At 35.6% G+C, this 9688-nt stretch overlaps 1 protein-coding gene across 1 annotated transcript in view; it reads right to left on the reverse strand.

The window, feature by feature from the left end:
- The window catches only part of BMPR2 (bone morphogenetic protein receptor type 2), a 67509-nt gene extending 61100 nt beyond the window's left edge, over window positions 1-6409 (reverse strand). Inside the window, exon 1 of the mRNA XM_072812650.1 lies at window positions 6328-6409. Within this exon, the coding sequence (XP_072668751.1) occupies window positions 6328-6409 (82 nt within the window). The remainder of the gene's footprint in view (window positions 1-6327) is intronic.
- Window positions 6410-9688: the final 3279 nt, after the last annotated feature.

The raw sequence follows: 9688 nt of genomic DNA on the forward strand, positions 1-9688 counted from the left end.
TGTATTTATAATTCTAATTTCTTTAAGAGAGCTGTTTTGTGGTTAGAAGACACTGAATGTTAGCATTTATTTCTTTCATTAAAGAATGAACTAAAACTAACAAAATTAATTATATTTCACTAGAATAAAGCCACTAAATAATAGAAGGAAAAAAACATTTAGGTAAATACATTTTAATAATTTTTAGTAAATACAAGAAAATACAGATTATATCAGATTATAAAGAAAATACCATTAAATATGCTCTCAAAATATCCTTATATAATTCTACCAGACCTAATCGTCTATATTCTGTCAAGATTTTATTTTTTAGCTTTATACAGAGATATGATAAAACAAAAAGGTGGTTATTCCATGCAACAGCTTTGGAAAATAATTATTTAATACTTCTCACAGAAAGCACGGATAACATAATTGAGTTAGAAGTGTTAATTTGAGCCTAAAATGACACAAGAAAAATGGAAATCTAACTACTGCAATATTCCTCATATAAAATAAAACAAATATTAAAATCTCACAATACAGGGGTGCCTGGGTGGCTCAGTTGGTTAAAATCCCACAATACAGAATCAAACCAGAGATGAATCACTCAGAGATCCCTACTCAATTTTCTCATCTATTATTTATAGACAGATCTTCTAAATCCAGAATTCATACCAAAGACCCTTGTTCTCAGAAAAAAACATGAAATAATGTGAGTTTAAAGTGGAAATTATATCTTCCAGTCATTTGCTTATTACTAGAAAACAAAATATGAGTTACATTGTACAGACAACTCCCTCCGTTTAATGTTCTTTCAATTATGATAGTAAGGTGCTCAAACTTACAAGGAAAGCAATATAGATGTGTAGAGAAAACTAGCTATTAAATTCCTATTTTCTAGTTTTTCTCATAATTGTTTTCCTATCTTTTAGACCATTCTTAATATAAAATAAATGCACAATAGTGTTTATAATGCAAACATACAGTTTAGTGAATTATTAGGAAGTAAACACTCATGTAGCTACACCAAGAAACAGACTATTCAGATCCTAAAAATCGCCTACCGGCTCCGCCTTGATCAGTAACAGCCTTTTTCCTCCCCAGTAGTAGGCACTATCCTGACTTTTGTGGTGATCATTTCCTTGCCCCACTTTATAGTATTATATTCTCTGTATGTTTAGGTTTGGGGTTTTTTAATGCCTATTTTTGAATTTTTATGCCTTGCTTCTTGTTCTCAACAATATATTTTGAAGATTTAACCATGCTGTTGTGTGCACATGAAATTAATTTAGAGTTGCTTTTCTATACAACAAATGCAGTTATTTTTCCTTGCAATGAGTCTGGGACTTATGATAATTAAAAGATCAATGTAGGTAATTCCTACTAAGCTCATAGAAACTCCACAAATGTAAACATTTGGTTTTTCAGTTATATTTAGTACTTTAAAATATCCAATTTTGTTGGCAAGAGAAAAATATTAAGTAGACAAATGAAAAACTGCATATTCTTTTGCTATTCCTAATGTTTTGGCAGCAGAGGCAATAGCTAGCAGCCAAGAAGGCCAGAGTTAGTAAAAGATGCACTAGGGTAGGAACAGAGCAGAAAGAAAAGCTTTGAGATTGAGAGATAGGATGGAGGAAAATATGCTTTATTGGGCAAGGCTTTATGAAATTAGCACTGTTTACAAGACCATTCTTTTTTTTTTTTTTAATTTTTATTTATGATAGTCACAGAGAGAGAGAGAGAGAGAGGCAGAGACATAGGCAGAGGGAGAAGCAGGCTCCATACACCGGGAGCCCGATGTGGGATTCGATCCCGGGTCTCCAGGATCACGCCCTGGGCCAAAGGCAGGCGCTAAACTGCTGCGCCACCCAGGGATCCCTACAAGACCATTCTTAATACATATCTAAAACCAGTGAAATCCTTAATTCATTTCCATTGTTCTCAGATTTCCCTTATCCCCTACCTTCAAAGCATTTACGGTAGCTTATTTGACAATTCTTTAAAAGGGACCTTCTAAACATGCACATCTGGTCTTCCATGAAAGGACAGTAAAAGGAATAGGGTGTCCATCAGAACATTATTGATATTCTCACTCAAACTGTCCCTAAATATTTGTTCAATTCCTATTAAACCCCACTTCTTAGATAGTGAGAATAAGGAAGTAAAGTGACAAAATATTGAGGGCACTGGTAAGGCCAAGGGGAGTTAGAGTAATTCTTACTGGTACTGTTATCTTTCTCCAACACAGGCGCTTCTTTTTCCAATCCCTCTTTTTACCTTTCTTTATCTTTTATGTTCCTTTGTCCATTTATATATTCTTGTCAGCAAACCTATCTGTCTTAAAGGCACCCATATGTCCTGCTAAGAAGCACTGGTGACATTCTGAACAATGCAGGAAGTTCTATTTTTAGTCCAATGCTATCTTGCTTTTCAAACAAAAACAGATAAAAAAGCCTTAGTTGTCTTATGATCTCTATGTGATAAAGGTAAGATAAAAGCAATTTAGTTTTTAAAAAAAAATCTCTTAAGGGGTGGGTGGATGGGTCAGGTCATGATCCCAGGGTCCTGGCATCAAGCCCTGTGTCTGGTTCTCTGTTCAGTGGGGAGCATGCTTCTCCCTCTCCCTCTGCCTGTCACTACTCCTGCTTGTGCTCTCTCTTTCAAATGAATAAATAAAATCTTTTTAAAAAATCATCTCCTAGTTTATTTATTTATTTATTTTTTAACATTTTTATTTATTTATGATAGTCACAGAGAGAGAGAGAGGCAGAGACATAGGCAGAGGGAGAAGCAGGCTCCATGCACCGAGAGCCCGACGTGGGATTCGATCCCGGGTCTCCAGGATCGCGCCCTGGGCCAAAGGCAGGCGCCAAACCGCTGCGCCACCCAGGGATCCCCATCTCCTAGTTTATATCAAATTGCAAAACAAACCACAGTAAGCTTTTTAAAGGAATGACTCTTTGGTAGCTCTAATCCTTTGGATAGATACAACACTTTGAACATTATCAACTAAAATCACTGACTTAACAAAAAATAAAAGTTATTGATCTTTACAATAACAGATTATATTAAACAAGGTTAAAAATTACATAACTAAAACATTTGTATTAAAAGCTAGCAGAGGGGCGCCTGGGTGGCTCAATGGCTGAGTGTCTGTCTGCCTTTGGCTGGGGACATGATCCTGGGATCCAGGGATCAGGTCCTGTATTGGGCTCCCTGCAGGGAGCCTCCTTCTCCCTCTGCCTATGTCTCTGCCTCTCTGTGTGTGTCTCTCATGAATAAATAAAATCTTAATAATAATAATAATAATAATAATAATAATAATAATAAATATTAGCCAAATGAGAAATAATTTTGATTTATAGCATTTGTGGTACATTTTGGATATCCATTGTAATATACAACTATTTTTAAAGAACTGAGCACTGGGACGCCTGGGTGGCTCAGCGGTTGAGTGTCTGCCTTTGGCTCAGGACATGGTCCTAGGGTCCCATGATCGAGTCCCACATCGGGCTTCCTCCATGGAGTCTGCTTCTCTCTCTGCCTCTCTCTTTCTCTCTCTGCCTCTCATGAATAAGTAAATAAAATCTTAAAAAAAAAAAGTGAGCGCTTTTTAACATACAAATATGTTGGTTGGTACTAAATATGTAGATGCTAAAAGAAACTGCCTTTTAAATTTTGAAAGTAACTCTTTTTTACTGGTGTTTGTATTTCCTGTGATCAAATAATCCAGTATAAGAACTTATTCTGAGTAGATGCTACTATTGATCCTGAGCCCCAGATAGAGAAGACCTGAGCTGACTCTGCAGCCTGGAGTGGAGTAGCCTGTATCAGGCAAATTCCAGCTGATCTACAGGCCTATGATCATGAGAATAAATGCTTACTCTTAAAGTCACTGAGCTTAAAGGTAGCTTATTGATGAAATATTATTGCCAATAGCTGATAGATACGAATATAGCTAGTACTGGTCATGTAACATTTTCCAGAGATGTCCATAAATATATACGACTTTTAATCTAAACCTAGACCTTTAGGGACACCTGGTTGGCTCAGCAATTGAGTGTTTGCCTTCGGCTCAGGCCATGATCCCGCGGACTGGGATCAAGTTCCACATCAGTTTCCTTGCAAAGAGCCTGATTCTCCCTTTGCTTATGTCTCTGACTCTCTCTCTCTCTGTATCTCTCATGAATAAATAAATAAATAAAATATTTAAACATAAATAAAACTAGACCTTTGGAATGGTTTAGGATAAATTTTTTTCTGGTTCTGCCCATGTTGTCCTTACAACTATAGCCATATTAACATCCCAACAAGAGTCTATAAGTAATGCCTATAATTGCACTATTAGCTACAGAATGAATTTTTAACATTGGAAAAACTAAATATATTTGTTTATTCAAAACATAGCACTTCAGTTGCTTTGTGGGGTTAAGATACGTAATACTCCCCAAAGAGTAACATTTTATTTACCTTTTGTGAGCCTCAGTTTTACAGGATGAAAAGAGTTCTCGATATTGGTTGCACAACAATATGAATATACTGAGTATTACTGAACTGTACACTTAAAAATGGTTAAGAAGATCAATTTTATGTTATGTGTATTTTACCATCATTTTAAAAAAGCAGTCGAAGAGAATGGTTCTCAACTTCTAATAAGATGACTTTTTATTATTAAAATATCAAGGATATATATATATCATAAAGACCAGAACTCAGTAACACAATTTCCAGAATTTATAATATGCCTTATAGATACTTTTAGCACTTTTTTCAGTGTATTTTAATCTATATAAAGAAAACAAAAATGTCAATTTCCTTTTCCTTCACTTAAAACTAACCTCTCATCAATAGCTTTGGCTGTTGGAAATAAATGACTTGCTCGGTGGTGTGGCATTGAGATGTTTTGATTAATATTTTTAAAGGGAAAAGTGACCATTTACTAAATCAAATACCAGGTGGTAGACAGAATCTTCCAAGACATGGAATGAAGGATTCAAGACAAATACAAAAAAGAAGTCCTTGGTAGTGAAATAACTGCAAACAACTGTTTCAAACATATGTATAAATTTCTACTGAAAAAAAAATCTGTAAAAACCTCTTTAAAATCTCACATAAAAATGAGTAGGGAAAGTTCTATTTCGTGATAGCAATAAAACCACAGGCAGAAAAAAAATACTCTATAAACTCTAAAACAGAAAGGCTGAATTCTGAATTAAACATCTGACTTTTAACTCCTTGCCAATAGTAATAGAAAATAAAATTAAAGAATGCCATTTCTTTTCTCCATTTAAACATACCTCAAAATAAGTCAACATGAGTTTCTCATCTCATCCATTCAAATGTTGCTTTTTTCTTAACACTAAACCAATAGATCTTGTTGGAGAAGCTACTTTCACCAAGCCTAGTCTAGCTATGTCAGTCTTCTTATCAATCAATCAATCAATTCCTTAATTACTTTATCGAGCATATCTTGGAAATACAGAGGAATGAGTGGAAAATATAGGAATATAATGTAATAACCTGAGGATTTGTGGCTGTACTAGGATTGAAAGATAATTAATTGGCAAGAGTATGAGAAAATTTAAATAATTTTTTAAATTAGTTCACTCTATACTACTTAGTAAATGATTGAGGAAATATATGGAAAGTGAAGTTGACAATCCAATTGGTCCAATGATATACAAACTAGGGTGACTGCATTCCTGAAATGCAACTTCTCCTTACTACCTTAATAAATGCCATAGTAAACTTGAGGATATAGATGAAATTGGGAGTAAAACTGTAAAGCTGGCAAAGAAAATCTGGAAAATACTTCTTTCCTCCTCTTGCCTCCACTTCTTATATTCATACATTAATTCCAAAGCCTCGAGTTTTTTCCTCTTACCAATATTCCTCCTACCAACACTAACCAATTTGCAAACAAACCATTGAACAAAAATTAAAAAGAAAAGAAAAATAAACTAACTTGTACTCTTGTACACCATTTTGAATTTTGAGAAAATGCTGGGTATCAGGTAATAAACAAAGATGATGAACTTAATTAAGGGATCACAAGAGCTAAAAGAAATACAGGATCACACTTTTTTTTCAAGCACAAGAAAATAGTATTTCAAACCCTTAGCTTTACTATGTGTAACTGAATCTTTCTAGTATAAATGCCACTCTCTGGTACAGGACAGCATTTATCCAGAAAGTTGGGTCTTGACCTGTTCTGCATTTGTGCTATTTCTGTTTTTAAATCTTACCCCTTGTAGTCTTCCTCCCCAAAGCAATAACCTCTGTCTAATCATAAGAAAAACATCAGACAAATCCAGTTGAGAGATATCCTACAAAATACCTTACCAATTTTCCGGGAAACTATTAAGGTCACCACACACAAGAGGTCTGGAACACAGACGTGGCCAAGAGAGCCAGCCTCAGACATGCCAACAATGATCATACCCTGGTGTGGGTAGCACATTCTAAGATGAAAGGAATCTGGGTCCCAGGATAAACTAGTGGAGCAGAGCTACCTCATCTCAGCCATCCTCCTTACTGGACTGTTATGTGAGAGAAAAATACATTTCTTGTTGAGCCATTGAGGGAGGGAAGGAGGGAGGGAGGGAGGGAGGGAGGGAGGGAAGGAAGGAAGGAAGGAAGGAAGGAAGGAAGGAAGGAAGGAAGGAAGGAAGGAAGGAGAGAGGGAGGGAGGGAGGGAGGGAGGGAGGGTGGGTAGGAGGGCATATCTTCTGTGGCTTATCATTTCACAGTGTGCCAGTTACATTTGGAGTATTTTTAGAATACAATGAAATGAAATTTAATGTTTTATTCTATCAGCTATACCTATTTCCTCTTCAAACAAGACACAATTAGGGAATTAGAAAACCTATTTGAAGGTACTTAATCACCTAAGGTATTAATTGTTTAAACAAATCAAACAGGGGATCCCTGGGTGGCGCAGCGGTTTAGCGCCTGCCTTTGGCCCAGGGCGCGATCCTGGAGACCCGGGATCGAATCCCACGTCAGGCTCCCGGTGCGTGGAGCCTGCTTCTCCCTCTGCCTGTGTCTCTGCCTCTCTCCTCTCTCTCTCTGTGTGCCTATCATAAATAAATAAAAATTAAAAAAAAAAAAAACAAATCAAACAACTAACTAAAATACAAAAAGCCTACCTGGATTTTAAATAACGGGTGTTTTTTTCTTATAAACAAAGGAAACCGAGTACCTGGGTAGTTCAGTTGGTTAGGTGTCCCAGGGTCCGGGATCAAATCCTGCACGGGCTCCCTGCTCTGTCTCTTTTTCCCTCTGCCCCACCCCCTCTCTGCTCATGCTATCTCTCTCTCTCTCTGCTCTCTCAAATTTAAAAAAACAAAACAAAACAAAACAAAGAAAACCTATTCATTTTCCCTGATTATATGCATTTTTATGCTCTTCTATGACAAAACAATGTTTTAAGGAAGAAAACAATGTTTTACACATAGTAGGAGAGGATTAATAATTACTAACTTGAACTGAATAATATTTATTGAATGTAATTATATAAACTACCTAACACTGATAGAAAAAAACATGGTCATGCAAAGAACAATGTTTTCTATGTCTGCCTACTATAGTGATTAGATATAGATGTGAAAAATGGCAGTGATGAGGAATAATACAGAATAGCAAAACTGGACATTTACTGGATGCTGAGCTGCCCAAATCTAAGTTACAGATTTATATATAAGTATAATGGAAGTATAAGAAACAGAATCATAGAATTTTGCACTAGAACTTATTATCTATGGGACACCTGGGTGGCTCAGTTGGTTGAGCATCTGCCTTCAGCTCAGGACATGATCTGAGAATCCTGGGATCAAGTCCCACATTGGGCTCTCCACTCAGCAAGGAGTCTACTCCTTCCTCTACACTTCACCCTACTTGTGCTCGCTCGCTCTCTCTCTCAAATAAAGTCTTTGTAAGTAAGAAAGTTAAGTAAGTAAATAAATAAATAAATAAAATTTCAAAGAACTTAGGCAGAGGGAAATTTGAGACAGAGGTAAAGGCAATATGAGGACAGAGGCAAAGATCAGAATACACAAACTATAAGCCAAGGATCACCCAATCACTGGCAGCTACCAGAAGCTAGAAGAATAGGACAGAATCTTCCTTATAGCTTACAGAAAGAACCCACTTCACCAACATGTTGGCTCCAAACCTGTGGCTTCCATAAGTGTGACAGAATAAATTTCCATTGTTTTAAGCTACCTGGTTTGTGGTAATTTGTTATAGCAGCTCTATGAAATTAATAGTCTTCCATAGAATATTCCCATAGAGAAAAGTTTCAGATGAAAACCAGTCATACTTAGGTTCATGAATATATCATGGAGCCATATAATTAAAAAACAGGCATTTCATTCGAGGAATACAAAGATGGTTCAAGATCCCTTTGTCATCAATGTGATACACCATATGAACAAAACAAAGGATAAAACTCATATGATCATCTCAATAGATGCAGAAAAAGCATTTGACAAAATTCAACATCCATTTATGATAAAAGTTCTCAACAAAGTGGGGATAGAAGGAATGTACATCTCAACATAATAAAGGTCATATCTGATGAGCCCACAGCCAACATCCTACCCAATGGTGAAAAGCTGAAAGCTTTTCTTCTAATATTGGGAAGAAGACAAAGATGCCCACTCTTGCTACTTTTATTCAACATAATATTGGAAGTCCCAGACATGGCAATTAGGCAGGAAAAAGAAAGAAAAGGTATCCAAATTAGAAAGGAAGAAATAAAACTTTCTCTATTTTGAGATAGCATATTGAATACAGAAAACCCTAAAACCTCCATAAAAAAACTGTAGAATAAATGAATTCAGTAAAGTTGCAGTTTATAAACTCAATATACAAATATTAGAAAAAAAATATACAAATATTAGTGTTTCAGTTTTGCAAGATGAAAAGAGTTCTGGAATTTGGTCATGCAATAATATGAATGTACTTTATACTACTGAACTATACACTTAAAAATGGTAAAGATGGTAAATTTTATGATTATGTGTATTTTTTTCAGAACCAAACATTTTTTTAAAAACCTTATATCTTGTGGTGCCTGGGTGGCTCAGTCAGTTAAGTGTCTACCTTCAGCTAAAGTCATGATCAAGCCCTGCATCAGGCTCGAGCCTGCTTCTCCTTCTCTCGCCTGCCATTCTGCATGCTTGTGTGCACGCTCTCTCTCTCTGTCAAATAAATAAATAACCTTAAAAAAAAAAACAACTTGTATCTTATAAATGGTATATACATAATGTGTACCTATCTTAGCAAGAGACAGTTAACTACAGTAAAGACAGAAATAATTAGGAATAAATTTACCAAAAGAAGTGTACACTTGTACACTAAAACTATAAAACATCATTGAAATAAATTTTAAAAGGCCAAAATAATAGGGATGACAACTCATATTCATAGATTAGAAAACTTAACATTATCAAGACAGTAAAATTCCCCAAACTGATCTACAGATTCACTACAGTGCCTAACAAAACTCCAGCTGCCATTTTTGTACATATGGACAACATTATTAGCAGGAATGTAAAATGTTTCAGTCACTTTGGACAACAGTTCGACAGTTCATAAAAGTTAAACAGAGAGTCATAAGAGTCAACTATTCTACTCCTAGGTACTTGCCCAAGAGAACTGAAAATATATGTCCCCATAAAAACATATACATCATTGTTCA

Source organism: Canis lupus, chromosome 36, assembly GCF_048164855.1.
Source record: "Canis lupus baileyi chromosome 36, mCanLup2.hap1, whole genome shotgun sequence".
Lineage (NCBI taxonomy): Eukaryota > Metazoa > Chordata > Mammalia > Carnivora > Canidae > Canis > Canis lupus.